The 19,820-nt window shown below is 36.1% G+C and overlaps 1 protein-coding gene across 1 annotated transcript in view; it reads left to right on the top strand.

The window, feature by feature from the left end:
- Positions 1–19,820, top strand: part of Agmo (alkylglycerol monooxygenase) — a 290,726-nt gene that overhangs the window by 142,437 nt on the left and 128,469 nt on the right. Inside the window, exons 6-12 of the mRNA XM_051175085.1 lie at positions 187–253; positions 2,780–2,845; positions 2,938–3,017; positions 6,022–6,156; positions 7,798–7,914; positions 12,911–12,993; positions 13,473–13,578. Coding sequence (XP_051031042.1) covers positions 187–253; positions 2,780–2,845; positions 2,938–3,017; positions 6,022–6,156; positions 7,798–7,914; positions 12,911–12,993; positions 13,473–13,578 — 654 coding nt within the window. The remainder of the gene's footprint in view (positions 1–186; positions 254–2,779; positions 2,846–2,937; positions 3,018–6,021; positions 6,157–7,797; positions 7,915–12,910; positions 12,994–13,472; positions 13,579–19,820) is intronic.

The raw sequence follows: 19,820 nt of genomic DNA, 5'->3' as shown, positions 1-19,820 counted from the left end.
TTTAGAAGTCTAGACTTACATTATGTTATAGCACTGTTACTAATTTTATTTTAGAGACATGGGAACTGAATTGTAAAAAGGTTTGAAGCTTTCTGTACCTCATCCCCCATTTGGGTGTCATTTATTTGTGCAATACATAGAATGCTCGGGATAGCTAATTGTGTGGCTCTCTTTTGTTGTAAACAGGTCATCACAAGCCTCGGTCCCTTGGAACTCGTTCTTAACACCCCTAGCCATCACAGGGTTCATCATGGTAAGGCCTTTTCCTTCGTTTCTTTAAAAATTGCAGTGTCATTTCTGCACTACTTTAGTAAAATTATACCTTGCATGATTAGAAAACATTGTATAAATAAGAATTCTTTCCCCTTATTCAGAGAAGCCTCGGCTTCAAAGCATGGGCCAGTGGAAGTGACCTTTCTCAACTGCTTCCCATCTTAGCTAGTTAGAGCTGGGAAGTGAGCCAAACAGCTAGATAGGAATGTTCACATCTTGAAAGAGTCCTCTGTAGGATACTCTGACACAGTGCTGGGGATCTGCCCTGTCTACAGTGAAATTATTAGTCTTGAAAGATACAGGGATTTGAAAGATGCTTTTGTTTTTTAAATATGTGTACCACAGGAAATAAAACAGGAAAAGACAACCACAAAATCAAGGAGCAGCAGCAACAACAACAAAACCAAAACAAGGTTTTTCTAAAAACTTAAAAAAATACATATTGGGTTTGAAGAAAACCTAATAACCAATGTTTTCTTCTGCCTAAGTTCATTACTTAATTCAGCACATGCTCAATGGCCCAGTGAGAAGATTCCAAGTGACTAGTGCCTAAAGCAGAGAGGCGTCAATTGTAACGAAAAGCAACACAGGAACCATTATGAATGTGCACAAATTGTGATGTGAAAATAAAAGAAAATTTGGAATGTGTATGAGTTGCAGAGTAAATGAATATATAATAGACTATTGTGTATGGAGGTCCACCTAGCAATGAAATTTGCCCAAGCCACTTCCATATACACTGGCAAGAATACATCTAAGGGGCATAATGCCGAGGGGCCTGGGCAAAGGGATGAGTGCTATGCATCTGCTGCCCTAAGCCTCTGCTTTCACAGTCACTTTCAGAACACTACAACGATAGCTGAGCCTTCTCAAGGGGAACTTGCCCCTTTCTCACTGGCTGGGGCCACAGCAGCATGGGAGAGGATAGGTCAAGCTCTTCTAAACTCAGCATTCTCCTCTCCCCTGGGACAGTTAGCAAGGAGTGTAAGATGCTTGTGGATTCCTTCACATAAACAAACAAACAAAAAAAAATCAGGAAAGAGGAGTCTACACTGAAAAACAAACAGCTGGTCATTTCTTCTTCTTTACCTCCCCTTCCCAATTCCCCAGACCCCAGTCAGACCTAGTCAGCCTCAGCAGTGGCCTGTACTTGGGACCAAGACTTTGTGGTGAAAGCTGTCCTGGGTATTGTAGGGTGCTTAACAGAGTCCATGATTGATGCCTGTTTTGTTTGTAACCTCGTCTGATGCTATGAACAATCACATCTTCAGACACTGCCAATAATCCCTTGAGGGGCCACATGCTCCACAACTTAGTGGAGAGCGATGTTTAGATCATGTAAACCTTTATCTCTGTTCTCATGTTTGCATGCACAGAAAGTATGTACTTGAATACAGATAGATGGTTTAGTAGATTAAAACTATTTTCATCCAGATTTTGTAACATTTGTATTATTATACCTATTTAAGTTTTAAAACACACACACACACACACACACACACACACACACAAAAGTTGACAGTTACTTACATTAAGTTTAAATTGTAATTTGGATGCTTTGGAGCTAGGAAATTAACATATTACTAAAATTTACAATTCCAAGAGTAATTTAATTTTTAATTATGCTTTTTTATTATTAAAATAGTGAAATATTGTTCTAATTTTCTTTCTGAAACATCAGCAGAGAACAAGACTAAAAATAGCATCAAAAACCAAAATAGAAGCCAATACATACATTTCCTTTCCAAAACTCCATTCTTATTACCATTTTGTGTGAATGGGTACTTTGCCTGCATATATACCTGTATATGCCATATACACAGTTCCCTCAGAGGACAGAAGAGGGTGTCATATGATTAGAACTGCACTTGCTGATGGCTGTGAGCCATCATGGGTCATGTGGATTGAACCTCAGTCTTCTGTAAGAACAGCCATACTCTTACCAGCTGCACCATTGCTCAAACACCAAATACATATATTTCCATCTCACCTCCTTTTAACTTTCCTCCAAACAACGTGATTGTCAATTCTTCATTAGTTTCACAAATCCATTCATGTGATTATATATACATATTTAACTAAAACATTGGAAATGTGCATAAATTAATAAAAACTTTAGCCATGGACTCTAACCTGAAAAGCCCCTCCAGGTAGCCAGGCCAGGCCAACTCCATGGTTATCTACAATATATGATGCATTCTTATGAGTATTCTTAAATATGACCTGTCTGTCTACATAGTGTTCGTTGTATGTATGTTTTCAAAGCTGACTGTTTGGCACTCAACAGCCAGATGTTGCGGTCTTCTCTGGACAAAACCCTCCCCTCTGTCACTACCAATTTTTCTCAGTTGCTTCTGGTTATTTGTGTAAGGTTGGGGAGAAGATATCTTTAGAGACACTTTATTACTTGAATTTTTCTTGTAAGTTTTAAAAGTAAGGAAAATAAATGTTTCAAAAGCTCAACTTCATGTATTTAAAAAATTAATTTTAATATTTTGTCTTATAGGCAGAAATCGTTACTGTATAGACAAAAACTATGCTGGCACTCTTATTATTTGGGATAGAATTTTTGGTAAGTAAAATGTACAACTATCACAATAGTGAAATTAGCTGCTGTGTACATCGTATAAAATCATTAATCAGATTGTAATATTTATATTCCAGGGACATTTGAAGCAGAGAAGGAACAGGTTATATATGGTCTAACGCATCCCCTTGATACGTTTGAGCCATTCAAAGTTCAGGTAATTCATTCAGCCTTGTTCCTTCTGAGTGCATATAATTTCACAAATCTTATGTTTAAGAAAAAAGTTTGTGGTAAGTGGAGGCACATTACATTTCTGTGAGAAAAAATGCTTCACATATAAAAAAATTGAAATAAATATTAAGCAGTTAAGTGACATGAGTCAGATGGGCACAATCCATTGATACTCATTATAAGGATTTTCAAATGTGTCTAATATTTCAAATGCAGAAAGTGGCTCTTTGAAAAACATGTTCTTTCTCAGAACAGACCTGAAATATATTCATGTATTCAGTAACAGTGGTGCAACATGTAATTAAGGCTGATCCCACAGTAAGAAAAATATTTGCTTCAAGCCTTCAACCTAAGGTTAGAAATTCAACATAAGGCTTTTGCCCTTCTTGTGTTAGAAGTGGGTGTCAAGAAGCATTACCCATCAGTGAGGTCCACATTATTACTTCTTCCACTAAAACTTGGTGTAACAGACCAATTTTCTGTTAGACATGTGGTATTGCTTGTTCACTGGTCTTAGTGGCTGGCACTAGAGAAATGAAGGATGTCTGCAAAGTTTCCATGTATCAACATTAGAATACCACAAAGGCTCCTGGGGTTAAGGAATCACAAATGAGGAAAAGATAAGAAAGCTCTAAAATATGTGATGGTCAGCAGTGACAATTTTGTGCACTGGGCTGGTTGCAACATCCTGAAAGTAATAAATCCTGTTAGGTCTGCTTTGCAAACCTACTTAAGTTTGCATTGATACAAGAAAATTATCTACATCTGTTGAGTCTGTTCTATGTGAAATACCTGCAAACACAAAACAGTCACTCAGTAATATCTTATGAAGCAGTGCTATTCTTTTATTTCCTTTTTCCAGCATGGGAAACACAGACTAAAGGTTTAAATAATTCCAGATTCAATTGTCAGCTACAAACTTACGCTAGAAAACCAAGACACAGGCTCACTTAGCTCATTTAAACCTACTTAATTGACTGCAGCTTCACACACCGGTTATGGCTAAATGCCATCATTTATATATTGGTAGTCATTTCTATGTATCCACAATTGAAAAAATTTGAAAATAGTTGCTTGTGTGTGTGTATGTGTGTGTGTGTGTGTGTGTGTGTGTGTGTGTGTGTGTGTATGTGTAAATCTTATCTTTCTTTTCTACAACATGGTACTTTCCATCTCTACCCTAAGCTGTACCCACAATAGGGTGTGTCTCTCAGGAGACACATAATAAGAATGTTCAGATCTTTTTAGCCAGCTCTATTCAATTATCACCAATTTAGAGTCTGATCAGCAGAATTATTAACTATTTGTAATAGATCATAAGTGATGTCAGTATTATTAATGGATACATGACACTTTTGGAAGTAAGGGAGTTAATACTTGAGAAAAGATCAGGATAGTGTAAGCACTACATATATAATTAGATGACTATATAGGAATTTATTAAGTGCCAATGTGAGACAATGAGAGCTATTTTTGAGCCACTGAACATTAAATTTATGTATTAAGCTTCCAGATGTCTACATTTAAAATGTTTTCTTCAGCAAGGTAGTTGTTGTGTATGGGCCTCAGGCTTATTCCCCTATGTGTTCATTTTAGTTAGAAATGTCAACTCAGCAAGTTATGGTAATGAAGATTTTATAACACTCAAATTTCTTATTTTCAGTGACTTCCCTTTCAGTAGGGCTAAATTGCTTATCTTGGTTTTATTAGCTGCAAATGAAGTTGGAATTTTCCCCACTAGACACAGGGATATGCTTGCCAATTTTAGTGGTAGACTACTCGGCTCTCTTTTGGAAGACCCAAAGTTGCAGAGGATTGGAAACCTAGTAAATTGGGAAAATGTCATTAAGCTATCATGATATATTTCTCATGGGTAGTATCCAGGACTGTAGATATAAAATTGAAGTCCATTTGCAAAATAACAAAATTGTGTGTTGGAAGTCCTAAACATACTATTTTCCTGTATTACTAGCACTGAAAATGCCACTAAGCTTCCATGTAACACTAACCTCGTCCTCAAAAAGTTCTCCATTAAGCCCCATAATATTTTACATTGATTCTTGAAATATTTTAGTAATTATAAAATTCATTTTTCTAAAGCTAACAATTTAAATTCATCCAGGGAATACTAAAATACCAGCATGACCACAAATTCTGAGAGCAAAAGCTTTTCTTTCTGTTAATGAATTTCTATACTTAAAAAAAAAAAAATCAAGAAACAAAACCTCACAGTTAGACTCTGAAGATGATGCCCAAATGCTATGAATATGTTTAATCATATGGTGCATTATGGGCACTTGTTTGAAATTTCCTATAATTAAAATTTATTGAGCACTTATATGTGGGCATGTTTTTAACTTCTGTGTATATGAAATGAATGCTATTTAAAGAATATATATTTCTGCTATAACACTCATTGTAAAAGACTCCTTCAGCCCCCAAATCTTTTCTTTTAGGGACAGAATATGAGTTATTTAATACTTGGAACTCTACAATGAAATGTTTGTGGATATCTTTTGTTACTACCATATTAGTAACACAATAAATTATTGTTTTAAAAATATTTGAATAGAGGAGCAATCTTAAGATACCTCCACATTCAACTGTTATATCCATCTAGTAAAATGTTATAAAAGGAGTCAATATACAAGGTTATAGCTTTCATAAAGCTGGATAATTTTATTTGATGCAGCCTCATAACTTATTTGCTCTACTTTGAAGGGTTTTTTGTAACCAACTACAGCCTTTTTATAAATTATAATTTCATTTAACTTCAAAGATGTTCATAACACATTAAAGATATATAGGATATATAGAAGTAATTAAAACACAGAACATGATCACATATCAATATATTATCTGTCTTTCATGCATGATATACATTTAAAAATATGTAAATTATATTGAACAAAATAATAAAGTATATAACTCTATTTAATACTATCTCTTTTGCTTGTCTTACTTAGAATAAACTATATTTTTTTTCCAAGTTTCACCATTTGTTCCATATATGGAATACATTCTGGGCCACACCTGGATTCTTCCATAAGTTTTCTGTCCTATTTAAAGGACCAGGATGGGGTCCAGGTAAACCAAGACTCGGCTTGAATGAAGAAATTCCAGAGGTAAGTAGAGTTTATAGCAGAGGAAGTAGTGAGGCTGAATATGCAGCCTGTCTGCCTGTATGCTTTCTTCATGTGAAACTATAAAGTGATGCTAACTTAGGTGGATGTACACAGATAGCTTAATGAGGATAAACCACCATGGAGGTGGATTAAGAAGGGCATTGCCTACTAAGTGAGCATTGACTCATTACAAGGAATGTAATTTGGGAAGTAGAGCAATTGAAACTAATTTCAAAATCTTTCAAGTCCACAGTCAAGAGCCTCCTCTGCTTCTATTTGTTCTAATTTATTTCTATTGACTGCTGCAATCATTGATAACACATATGAAGCACCTATGATATTTCTACTTAAGGATGACCAAATTGTACTTGGAATGCATAATATTCTTCATCAAGGTAACCGCAGGAAAAGAAAAACATGTTTATTGAGGCAAGATGCTCCTTTGTTTTCCACAACTTTGGGGCAGGCCCCTACAAATGCCCTAACTGGTCCTTGGAACCTAAGATGATTAACCGCCCACCTCTGCTTTCTCCTCTTCCATCTGGTGCCTGGTTATAAAAGCCAGCTCCCAGAGTAAAATAAACAAAAAAAAAAAGAGCCTTCTTAACATCAAAAACAAAAACAAAAACAAAAAAAAACAAAACAGAACAAAAAAACACAAAAAGAACCTCTTATTTGTTGACTAAGAGAATAAGTATAAGTGAATCCATTTTTGTGGTAGTTTATCAACTTAGGAAAAATGGTGGTTACATTAATTCTTTTTTTCTTAATTTATTTTATATAACAAAGTCCATTTAAATGAAAACAAACATTTATAGACTATATTTGGGAATTTGGGCGTTGTTCTTTCCAAACTACTTCCTGCTGATAAGGGGCGCTGTTACATTAATTCATACTGTTTTGCAAAGCTATAACACAAAAGAAACTGCATTTCTAATACCAATCATTTTTATTCTGTCAGTCTCAGCACATTATGTATTCAAGAATGGAGAAACTTAAAATATGTTCATTGGATGATACTAACTGCAACTCCAGTTATGGGTGCTCTAACATACCCTTCTGGTCTCTATGAGTACCAGGAAAGCCTGTGATTCTGGTAAACATGTATACACTTAAAAAAAAATATCTTGAATACACACCCACACACACAAATTGATTTCAATTCTAACTGCTTCACATTCATGAGAAAATACAAATGAATGAATGTGAAACTTAAGAAGTCCATGATAAACAGAGGTCAGAATTATCTACAGTAGGTGACAACATCTTCATACATTTTAAGATTTCTTTTGGTCTATGTTGGTAATAGAAAGAATTCATAAGCTGTGTTTTTTGTAAAATGACTGAATGAGTGAGTGGCAAGGTGAACTGCCACATGAACAAAAAAAGTGTGTGGCTACTGTTTGTGGTCTTGAAATAAATTTACATGAAGTCCTTGAAAAAAAAAAAAAAAGAATCAAGTCTCCTGATCTTCATACAATTTTCTAGCCAAGGCAATTTTCATACAAATTTCTAGAATCTTCCTGGAACAAAGATGAAAAATTCTTTTTGCTGTTACTCATTCTTTCTCATAATGTAAATTTTAGCACAAGAGGTGAGCCATGACACAGAGTAAGGGAAGTGTCCTTCTGATCTACCTAGGTCACAGGACAGGAAGTCCCCTTGTCATCAGCAGCATCCCAGCTATTAAAGCTGTACACTGTCCTGCAGTTTGCAGTGATGTTGGCATTTTATGAAGAGACCTTTGCCAGCACAGAGGTAGGTAGCATTAATTTTAATAAAGTATGTGAAAAATAATCCAAGCTTTATTTTTAAATTAAAGTAAGCTCTTCCCTTGTGACTATACTCTATTTTTTCATAATTGCTTTTCTTTTGGGGTAATATCACACATTTTAGATAGGCAAAATAATTTACTCAAAACTATTAAATGTAAACAAATTAATTCTATCCAAGTGGTGCTATATGTAATGTTTTGACATCAATCTAAATGGTAAACAAGAAATTATTTGCCATATATGTTTGTAATTGAAATGAGACTTCAAAATTCAGAATTAAACATGTTTAGAACAGCATATTATCTATCAATTTTGAGATATATTTAGACAATTACATGATAGACTGAGAATTTTCATTGCAAGGTTTACAGCTTTTATATTTTTTTTCTCTAAGATATACATAATACCCTATCTGGAGAAACAAACATAAGTTCAGTAAGGTATAGTTAGCTTAGGAATGGACTCATTGTAGCTAATCAGTATACTGGCTGTGTTCTGGAAAAAACAAAAGTAACAAAAACCATGTAAAAAAAATGGCCTGCAAACTGCAAAATTAATTAAATATTTTAAAGAATTTTGTTTCATTGACTCATTTATAAAATATTCTTCATAAAAGTGTAAGAGTCCAAAAAATTTATCAGAATGTTAAAAATTAACATACTCAAAATACTAAGTAAAATTAATATTTGGATGAGCATTTTAAATTTAAACAAAACTAAGATGTCTTTTTTAATAGATATTTTATTTATTCTTTCTATATATTACATCTGGGACACTGAACACAGTATCCTCTCCCTCAATTCTTCCTAGCCGCCCCCCCCCCCATTTTTCCTTTACCCCAGATCCACTCCATTTCTCTTTAGAAAAAAATCAAGTTTCCCAGGAATATTAGCCTAACACATGATAACAAGTTACAATAAGGCCAGGGACAAAACCTCATATCAAGGCCTGATGAGGCATCTCTGTAGGAGGTAAAGGGTCCCAAAAAAGTCAAAAGAGTCAAAGACAGGTTCTGCTCCCACTGTTACAAGTCCCACAAGAACACCAATCTACACATCCATAAAATATATGAAGAGGACCTGGCACAGACCCATGCAATGTACTGTAATTGCCCCCTTCAGTCTCAGCGAGCCCCTATGAGTTCTGCTTGAAACTAAGGTATCTTAAACACTTCTGAAAATCACATGATTAGCTGAAATAAAATAAATAGATAAATAATGTGTGCTGAGAGCTAGTCATGATGATTATTGTTAATAATGTCATTGGCTAAATCCTATATAATTAAATAATTATATAGCAATAGAGTATTTCACTGGAACAGTTCTATTGGGTCTACATAATTTACTGAATTTTGAATGTAGAATTCTATTTGAAAAGAGCTATTGAATGTAGTGAACATAATCTATTGGTTATGTGACAGGGATTCTGTCCAGGTGGGCTTGCTGACTCACATAATTACCCCTTTGGGATTGTTACACAATAAAGCAAAGGCCCATAGATAGATATTAGGACAGATATTAGGGTCCAAGCTTCAATCTCAAGATAAGAAAAGCAAAGCACCCAACCACTAGCTCTTACCACTACTTATGCTCAGACCAAAGGGGCCATCTTCAAACTGTTCCAGACTTCACTGCTCCTGAAATTCACTCAGACTGCTATGCTCTTCTCAGCATGGATACAGACAAAATCTCAGACTGAATGCCTCTACCTTTTATACCTCTCAAATCCTGGGATTAAAGGTGTTCCCTCGGTTTCACTCTCAGGTATCTTAGGGTAGTCTTGGACTCAGAGATCCATCTGACTTTCTCCTGAGTCCTGGGATCAAAGGTGTGTACCACCACCTCCTGATCTCTATATTTTGAGGCAGGCTTTGATTTCTGAATCCTCAGGCAAGTTTTAATAACTCACAAATAATATGTTACCACAGGAATCGTTGCATCCTCAGTGTTTCATCCATAGGAACCAACACTATCCTAGCTATTCTCTTAGTGCTCAGACTCTTCCACGAGCCCCTTTAGCTTTACATACTTGCATATAAAGAATGTTAGGTGTGACTATGCAAGACTGAGTAGAGCATTCATTTGTATATCCTCAAATTAGCCAGTGAAATTATGTAAGGGATTGCATTCAAAGTATTGAATGAATGTGAATCCAGCAGGATCAACTGTAGGATCTTTATTTTTTGAAAGAGGGAACAAGGGGACTTGGAAGAAAAATGATAGAAAAAATACATAGAAAAATCGCACCCCAAACCATCCAGCACTGTATCTGCTGCCATCTGAGCATTGGCCCCACAACCACTAGGAGAGGAGAGGTGAGTGCCTGACATCAATATCCCATAACCCCATCTCCCATGGAGGCCCTTAACCAGGGTACATTTCCCAGTCCTCCCCACTGAAATGCCAGAGACCGGAGGGAAATCCCAAACCATCCAGCATCACATCTGTTGCCATCAGAACTTTGATTCTACCCCTACCCAGAGATATAGCCTAGAGAACTGGGGGGACCCTCCCCACACCCGGAAGCATTGAGCCATTGAGCATCATATCTGTCACTATTGTATCCTTGGTCACACCCTCACAGGGAGAGGAAGAACAACAATCTAAGCCATAGGCCTCCACATACACCAAATGGAGAAAAACAGAGCCCCTGAATTATAGGTCTCAACTGCACATCCACTGCAGGAGAATGATGCCTAAATAACAATGTAAGAAGACATTCAACAACATAAAGAGTAATATGAGCTAGGGCTTCTACACCAGCAGGACCTGGCCATCCTAATGGAGATGAAGCAGAAGAAAACAACCATAAAATAACTTTTTGAAGATGATAGAGGCCATTAAATAGGAAATGAGAAACTCCTTTAATGAAGTATAAGAAAAGACAAACAAAAAAGGAACAGAAGAAAAGACAAGCACAAAAATGCAAGAAATCAACAAATCTCTTAAAGCATAGAAAGCAAAAACAAAATCAAAAACAAGAAAGAAACAAAAAATCAATCAAGCAGGTAAAAGAAACAATTCAAACAGTTCAAGACTTGAAAACTGAAATAGATGCAATAAAGAAAACACAAACTGAGGAAATGCTGGAAATAGAAAAATCTGTTAAATGATCAGGAACTATAGATGTAAGCATAACCAACAGAATACCAGAGATGGAAGAGAGAATCTCAGGTGCTGAAGATGAACAACAGAAAACAGATTCATGGACCAAAGAAAATGTTAAATCCAACAATTCCTTAACACAGAATTCAGGAAATATGTGACACCATGAAAAGGCCAAAGCTAAGAATAATAGGTATAGAAGAAGGTGAAGAAGTCCAGGTCAAAGGCACAGAAAACATATTCAACAAAATCATAGAAGGAAATTTTTCCAGCCTGAAGAAGGACATGTCTATGAAAGTACAAGAACCTTACAGAACACAAATAGATGGACTGAAAAAAGAAGTTCCCTTACCACATAGTAATCAAAACACAAAATATACAGAATGAAGAAAGAATATTAAGAGCAGAAAAGAAAAAAGGCCAAGTAACATATAAAGGCAGACCTATCAGAATTACACCTGATTTTCAATGGAAACTCTGAAAGCAAGAAACTCCTGGATAGAGGTTCTACACACACTAAGAGACCATGGATGCCAGCCCAGACTACCATATCCAGCAAACCTTTCAATCACTATAGACAGAAAAATAAAAGAAGATATTCCATGACAAAATCAGATTTAAATAATACCTATCCACAAATCCAGCCCTATAGAAAGTACTGTAACAAAAATAAGTTAGCTACACTCACAAAAACGTAGATAATAGATAAACCCACTTTACTTACCCCCCCAAATGGAAACATATACACAATGCCATCACCACCAAGAAATCTAAAAGTAACAGGAATCAATAATCAATGGTTATTAATATCCCTTCTTTTCTTTTCTTTTCTTTTTTTTTAGGGATTATTTTCCTGTTTTTTAATTTAAATTTGAAACAAGATTGTTTTACATGTCACTCCCAGTTCCCTCACCCTCCCATCCTCCCCTATAACCCCCACCAAACCTCAGCCCATCCCCTTTCTACTCCCCAGGGAGAGTGAGGCCTTCCATGGGGAGTCTTCAAAGTCTGTCATAGGCCCTTTCCCATGTTTCTAGGCTGAGAATGTACCCCTCTACGTGGAATGGGCTCAGAAAGTCCATTTTTATACTAGGGATCAATACTGACCCATTACTAGAGGTTCCATAGACTGCCCAGTTCTCCTAACACCCACATTCAGGGGGTCTAGGTCAATCCTATGCTGATTTCCCAGCTATCAGACTGGGGTGCATGAGCTCAAACTTGTTCAGGTCAGCTGATTCTGTGGGTTTCTCCAGCCTGGTCTTGACCCATTTGCTCATCACTCCTCCTTCTCTGTAACTGGATTCCAGGAGTTCTGCTAGTGTTTAGCTGTGGGTGTCTGCTTCTGTTTCCATCAGCTACTATATGAAGATTCTAGGATGGCAAATAAGGTAGTTATTGTGGAAGGGCATAAACGGTAGCCTCTTCTCCTCTATTGTTTAGATTGTTAGTTGGGGTCATCCTTGTAGATCTTTGGGCAGTTTCCTAGTGCCAGATTTCTTCTTAAATCTATAATGGCTCACAATATTATGGTATCTCTTTTCCTGATCTCCTCTATTCTTCCCCTTACTCAATCTTCCTACTTTTTAATAGGATTATTTGGTGTTTATTTGTCTAGTTTCTTGAGATCTATGTATAATTTGGAGATCAGCCCTTTGTCAGATGTGGGGTTTGAAAGATCTTTTCCCATTCTGTAGGCTGCTGTTTGTCTTGTTGACTGTGTCTTTTGCCTTACAGAAGCAAATAGCCCTGTGTATTTCCCACCTTTGTATGAAGAGCGACAAATGGGATGCTGAAAAGGGCAAGATGTTTCCATGGCAATGTTACCTGCTACACCCTCTGAAAGGTTCACTGACCTCTGTGTTTGTTTGACAGGCATTGTGTCAAGTCACTCTACTTCTGAGGGTCTTCTTCATTATCCTGACCTTGACATCCATTGGTCTTCTTCTGGATCAAAGGCAAGGCATGAATTTCTTTTCCTATTTTCTATTTCATTCAGAAGAGGAATTTTTCCACACTACTATTAAATATCAATGGGCTTCCATAGTTTAATTTTAAAACCTTAGTGTTGAATACCATTGTTTTAAATGAATTCACTATATCAGTTTTCTCCTCCTAAGCCATCAAAAGACATTGGGCTACTGAGGAGAACCTCAATGCCTTATATTTTAGATGCCTTGCTGTTAAAAATTTTATCGTTTTACCATAGGTCATCACAGCTTTAACTAAACAATAAGTTAACAAAAAATGGTTTCTTTTAATAGATATGTTTTGTTTCTTATTTAAGTTTACATTAAAAGTACATTAGATAAAAATACTTGACTATGTTAAAACACTTTACCTTTCCTGAAAATCAAAAGTAAATGTTATTGATATGTTAATTATGACATAAACACATGAATGTAAAGCTAACAGATCTTAATTCCTGTTATTTCAGACCCAAGGCAGCTATTGTAGAAACACTCCGGTGCCTGGTGTTCCTAACCCTCTACAGATTTGGTCACTTAAAGCCCCTTGTTCCATCTTTATCATTTATGTTTGAGGTAAGACATTTGGTGTAGGTAGCTGAACTATCTAATTCACTCATTCAGTGATGTTTGCTCTCTACTGAATTTGTGACTGGTATTTGTAGCTAAGTTTTTTTTTTCTATGCAACATATCATGAATTATTATTTGTATAACTTTCAGATAGTTAATGTTTCTGCATCATGATGTTCTTATCTCAAATTTTTGATTGGTATCATTAAATCATAGAGATTGGGCAAAATACATTGCAGAATACTTTGAAGAAAACCAGAGTATATTGTAGATCCTTAAGAAATTAGTGATAAGTATGACTTTACAAGAATACTGCCATTTAATTCTTCTAAAGAAAAATTTTAAAATGAAAGCTTTTGAGATACTTGCAAATCACCTATAACAGAAATAATTACATGTAAATGAAAATTGTATGTCAATGAGACTGTTAAAATTAATAATATGTTTTGATATGATATTTGATGATGAGGATTATTCTTCCAAAGATTCCTCAGAAAATTTTGTGTGTCAATTGCTTTATTACCCAGGAAACGCCTAAATAGTTTTTCTCATGACTTGTGTTTATTAGAACATTTTAAAAACTTTTTAAGCTTTGTTCATGAACACTATATTAATATTATGAAGATATGCAACATGCAGGCTTATTTAAGTGGAACCATGAATGCTAACATTCCTGTTTTAAAGAACAAAGATTATCAGTTTGTTTTATGTCACTGTGATAAAAACTGTGCCCAAAAATAATTGTGCAGAGAAGAGTTTACTTCATTTTATGTTTCTGCATAACTGTTCACCATTGTGGGAAGTCAGCACAGGAGCTATGGCAGTGCTGAGGCAGAAATCAGAAACCATGCAGTGATGCTTCTGGCTTGCTTCCTGAAGCTTACTCAGCTTCCTGTTTTATGCAGCTCAGGTCCTAGAGCCCACATGGAGCTAAACTCTCCTCTATGCCTCACAGACATGGTGGCATTTCTATAATCAGGCTGCCCTCTTTACAAAGGTATCAAGTTGAAAAACAGTATTAGTTACCACATAAGCTAGTACATAAAGACATTGTAGTGATTCTAAGTTTGATGGTTTTCATTGAAACAGTTTGACATTCCAAGGACATATCCACTTTTTACCAACCATTTCACATATGTGAATTTACACTATAGGAATGATATGCTGACATTCATGGATTGATATATATAAAATGGAACTCATGGTATCACCACTGGAAATGGTGCAAAATTGAGAACCACCTAATGCCACTCACAGGTGACTGCTCAACAACTGTATCATGTTCATAAAATAAAATCAATATCTAGAATATAAAACCAGGAAACCTTTAAGGATATATTTGGATCACTCTCAAAATTATAAATTATGTGAAATATACAAATTTTCCATAAATATATACAGAAGATTTCAAATACATGAGCTAATGCATTTTATTTAGTGTTTGTAATATATTTTAGAAAACAAAGGAGAACATAACATACAATTTACTGTGGAAAAACAACCTTAATTATTTGGTTAGAAGGCAGCAAAGGATAATTATCAAATTAATTTTCTTTAGTACCTTTACAGATGTGAGCCCTCAGGATATATTTTGTATTTTTAAATGATATGAATTTCAATAGTGAAGAATATAACATGGGTATCAAGATTGTTTGTCAGGATCTGCACAGTTCTGAACTTGGCTTCAATGTGTGGCAATAAGGGAATAAAGAAAGGACAAACACATAGAAAAGACATTGTACGGTATATTGCACTCTGATGGAAATAAACCACTAGCTCAGAAACTTGGCACATTTCTTACCCATTGCTGACAGAGGATAAGGGTGTAATGTGTACAGATGAATAATAAGACTATAGGCTAGCTACTATTGTTAGGGGGTCTTGATAGGAGACAAGTTCAGGTCAAAGTCATCCTGGATAAGGCAGCTGTGGTTGATAGTTTCTGTAAATTTTGGATTTAACCAAAGGTCAGTTGTTTGTAAAATCAAATACTTATAAAATCTAGGTTTTGCCATTTCTTTGATTCTGACCTAGGGAAGTCCTTGTCATCTCCATGAGTCTGAGATCTTGGGGATCCTTGACATGGCATCTCTCATGTCACCAACATACATTCACTAAGAACTCCATCCACTTTCCACAACCTTAGTTATCCATGTCACATTTAAGTGGCACTGAAGCTCATATATTTACATAGTTATAAGAGTGTTTTCTCCATATTATAATCTAGAAGCATAAATTAACCTTCTCGTTGAAATTCAGACATATATGGCAGGAAAACCCTAAAATCAAAGGAGATTCTCAATAAGGGATACATCCCAATTTCCAGCAAGGAATGTCAAAATCCTTCTTAATGACCTACTGTCAAGTATATTGTGGATGCAATGTGAAGAGCTATCTCACACCCTTGCCATCACGGTTTCCCTGTCAGAATAGATACTACCCTGAAACCATGAACCAAATATACCCTTCCTTTCCTTTATGTTTTCTAATCAAATATTTTTATATGTACATGGATATACCTGCATGTTTGTATGTGAAGTGTCACATGAGTACAAATGTGCTTGTGTTCCAGAAGAGGGCTTTGGATTGTTTGGAACTGGACCTAACTCTTATTGTGAGCCACTGCACAAGGGTAGTGGGAATCAAAACCAAGTACTCTGAAAGAGCTTTTACCATCTGAGTCAAAATGTCAGCTCCAAACCCTCTCTTTCTTAAGTTTCCTTTTGTCTCAGGTATTTTGTCCTAACACTGCATAAACAATGCATTTTTCAGAATAATAAATTTATAGTGTATGGGGCATGTTGCCACACACCTGGAATCCTAGCATGACAGGAAATTTTGAAAAGGAGGTTTGTAAGTTTCAAACCAACCTGAACTACAAAATAAAATAATTTCAAATTAGCAACTCAAAAAACTGAGGGGAAAATGACCTACTAGAATGTAAGCAGCAAGCAAAGTATAAGAGAACAAGTAAAGATAAAAACTAAAGCAATTCTATCACATTATTCGAGACAGTAATGAGTTTTTTTAATTTTTTTCCTTTTTAAATTTAAATTTGTAAAAAGGTTGTTTTACATGTCAATCCCACTTGCTTCACCCTCCTCCCATCCTCCTCTATCACCCCCACCAAACCCCAGCCCATCCCCTTTCTGCTCCCCTGGGAGGGTGAGGAGTTCCATGAGGAATCTTCAAAGTCTGTCATATCATTTGGGGCAGGGCCTAGGCCCTTCTACTTGTGTCTAGGATGAGGGAGTATCCCTCTAAATGGGAGGGGCTCACAAAGTTCATTCGTATACTAGGGATAAATACTGATCCATTACTAGAGGCCCCATAGACTGCCCAGCCCTCCTAACTAACATCCATGTTTAGGGGGTCTGGGTAGGTTCTATGCTGTTTTCCCAGCTATCAGTCTGGGGTCCATGAGCTCCCCCTTGTTCAGGTCAGCTGATTCTATGGGTTTCTTCAGCTTGGTTTTGACCCCTTTGCTCATCACTCCTCCTTCTCTATAACTGGATTCCAGTCAGTGTTTCGCTGTGGGTGTTTGATTCTGCTTCCATCAGCTACAAGATGAAGCTCTAGGCTTGAGGGAACAGGAAGGTTGAAACAGGGAAAGAATAGAGGAGAAAAAGAAAAGAAATAACATAATAGAGAGAGCCATTATAGATTTAAGGAGAAATCTGACACTAGAGAAATGCCCAGAGATCTACAAGGATGAGCCCAACTAACCATCTAAGCAATAGTGGAGAGGCTATCTTTAATGCCCTTCCACTATAATGAGACTCATGACTACCTTATATGCTATCTTAGAGTTATGAACATTTTTATAGTGGGGCAGTGGTGGTACATGCCTTTAATGCCAGCATTCAGAAGGCAGATCTTTGTGTTTGAGGTTAGCCTGGTATAGTACAGAGCTAATTCCAGGACAGCTAGGGCTACATAAAGAAATCCTGTCCCCACCCCCCAAAAAAAAAAAGAAAAAAGAAAAGGGAGAAAAAAAGTTTTCATTAATTTAGAGCAATGTTCAAATAGCTCATGGGCTTCTGTTGAGAGACAATGCAGCAAACATGTATTTTAATTGCAAATCATTTTTTATAATATAATTCTAAAGTATATATGACTTATTATATAGAGGGAGAAAATTATGGCATAAGCGTTCATGGTGCTTAGTTAGTTTTTCAAGAATATGCATCTGCCTGTCTTGGGCAGTACTTCAAGGGCACATGACTGTGATTGGCACAACATGAACAGCAAAGGATGTGCTTATTGCTTTTTGCATGCATTGGTGGTTTGGTTCTCAGTGTAATAAATTAGGGAAGTACTGAAGCTTTAAGATAAGGGGCCTAATGAAGGTCACTATGTGTTCCTACAGGAGACAATGTTTACTCTTCTGACTGTTCAGGTAGTTTTGGTGAGAGTGTAAGCATCAAAGAACAATTCTAGCCACTTGTCTAACTCTTGGGCATTTTGTTAGATGTAATTCCTTAGTCTTACATGTATTCCTATTGCTGTAATGTCATTTTCCATCAGATCCTAGCAAAGGTTGAAGTGATGCTGGCAACGTGTGTTTTAGCATCTTAAGACTGTGAGTTAAGCAGACATCTTCAAACAAAGTTCCTCAGCATCAGGTATTTTGTTAGAGTAATTAAAAACTAATACATGCAATGTATTCAGAAAAGATATTGAAAGAAAATAACATAGAATCCATTTAGTTATTCTTTGGTTATCATTAATATTAATATTATTGGTAAATTATTATTAGTAAAATGAAGCCATTGGAATTCCCAATGCTTAAAATTGTGCAAGTCTTATCTGATTAGAGTTCACTTAGTAGGTGGCAGAACAAGCTTTCATGGGTTAAATGTCTTAGTAACTGTTCTATTGCTGTGAAGAGAAACCATGAAAGCAACTCTTAACAAGTAAAGCATTTAATTGGGAGCTTGCTTAGACTTTCAGAAGCTTAGACTATCAATGTCATGGTAGAGAGCATGGTAGAGACAGACATGGTATTTGGAAAGGAGCTTTGAGTTCTACATCCTGATCTGCAACAGAGAGAGAGAGAGAGAGAGAGAGAGAGAGAGAGAGAGCTTAGAGTGGGCTTTGGAAACATCACAGCCCAACTCCAGTAACAAATTTCCTTGAACTAGGTCACACATCTTAATCAAATAGTATCACTCCCTGGATCCATTAGAAGCCATTTTTATTTTAAAAACAGTAGTTTTTACTTTTTATATGTCATTCATGCATTTATCTACAGTTGGCAATTGATAGCCAAAAAAGATCATTAATTGTACATTTCAGAATTGTACTTCAAATTTTTGTCTCATAACTTAAGCTTTCAAACCTGTTAAAATCTTTATAAAATTATTTTTGTACCCTCAAAGCAGCACAGACATTTAATAAAAAGGCTTGGTAATTCTATCTAGTTTGAATTTAAGTTGAATGATTAGAAATGAATATGATACAAGTACACAGTGCCCTCATCATTTTACTTTGAAGCTATCACTAGAATCAACCCCAGTGAAACCATTAAATCATTTTCTCTTATAAATCAGTGCTGCATATTGGTTACCATCAGCTTAGAGTCCTATGACTCTCCTCTCTTTAGAAAACTCATCTGTTATCCTGCTTCAATGTGTTAATCAAATTCCATACACTAAAGGTTTTCATGGTAATAGTCATTTTATACTAAAAAATAATATGCTTCAAGCTAAACTCACAGTCCCTATCCCATCTTCACTTATTATTGTTTCATTCATATATATATATATGTGTGTGTGTGTGTGTGTGTGTGTGTGTGTGTATAAAACAATTTATTGAGTATTCTAATATTACTTGTGTTGAAATATATTTTGAGTTGGGATTAGATAACATATTATCAGGCTGATTTTCCCCCTAAGCAGCCATCATTAATTGCCTGTATCACACAATGTGTGTGTGGAGCCTTGTGAAATTCCCCCTTCCATTTTGGAATGATGACTTGTGTTGACTTTATGTAATTTTTTTTCTTATTTTACATATAGATCCCAGTTCCCTCTCTCCCCCTCGCTCTCCCTCCCTCACTCCCTCACTCTCTCCCTCTTCCTCTCTTCAATGCCCTCCCCCCATCCTCCAATCCCACCCACTCACACTCCACAGGGAGGATGATGCCTTCCAGGAGGGGTCAACAAAATCTATCAAGTCATTTGGAGTAGGGACTAGGGCCTCTCTCCTGCCTCTTGGTTAAGGGAGTATCCCCCCATGGGGAATA

The sequence above is a fragment of the Phodopus roborovskii genome, unplaced genomic scaffold, assembly GCF_943737965.1.
Source record: "Phodopus roborovskii unplaced genomic scaffold, PHOROB, whole genome shotgun sequence".
NCBI lineage: Eukaryota > Metazoa > Chordata > Mammalia > Rodentia > Cricetidae > Phodopus > Phodopus roborovskii.
Note: the sequence above shows the minus strand (reverse complement) of the source record. Positions and strands in the feature narration are given on the sequence as shown.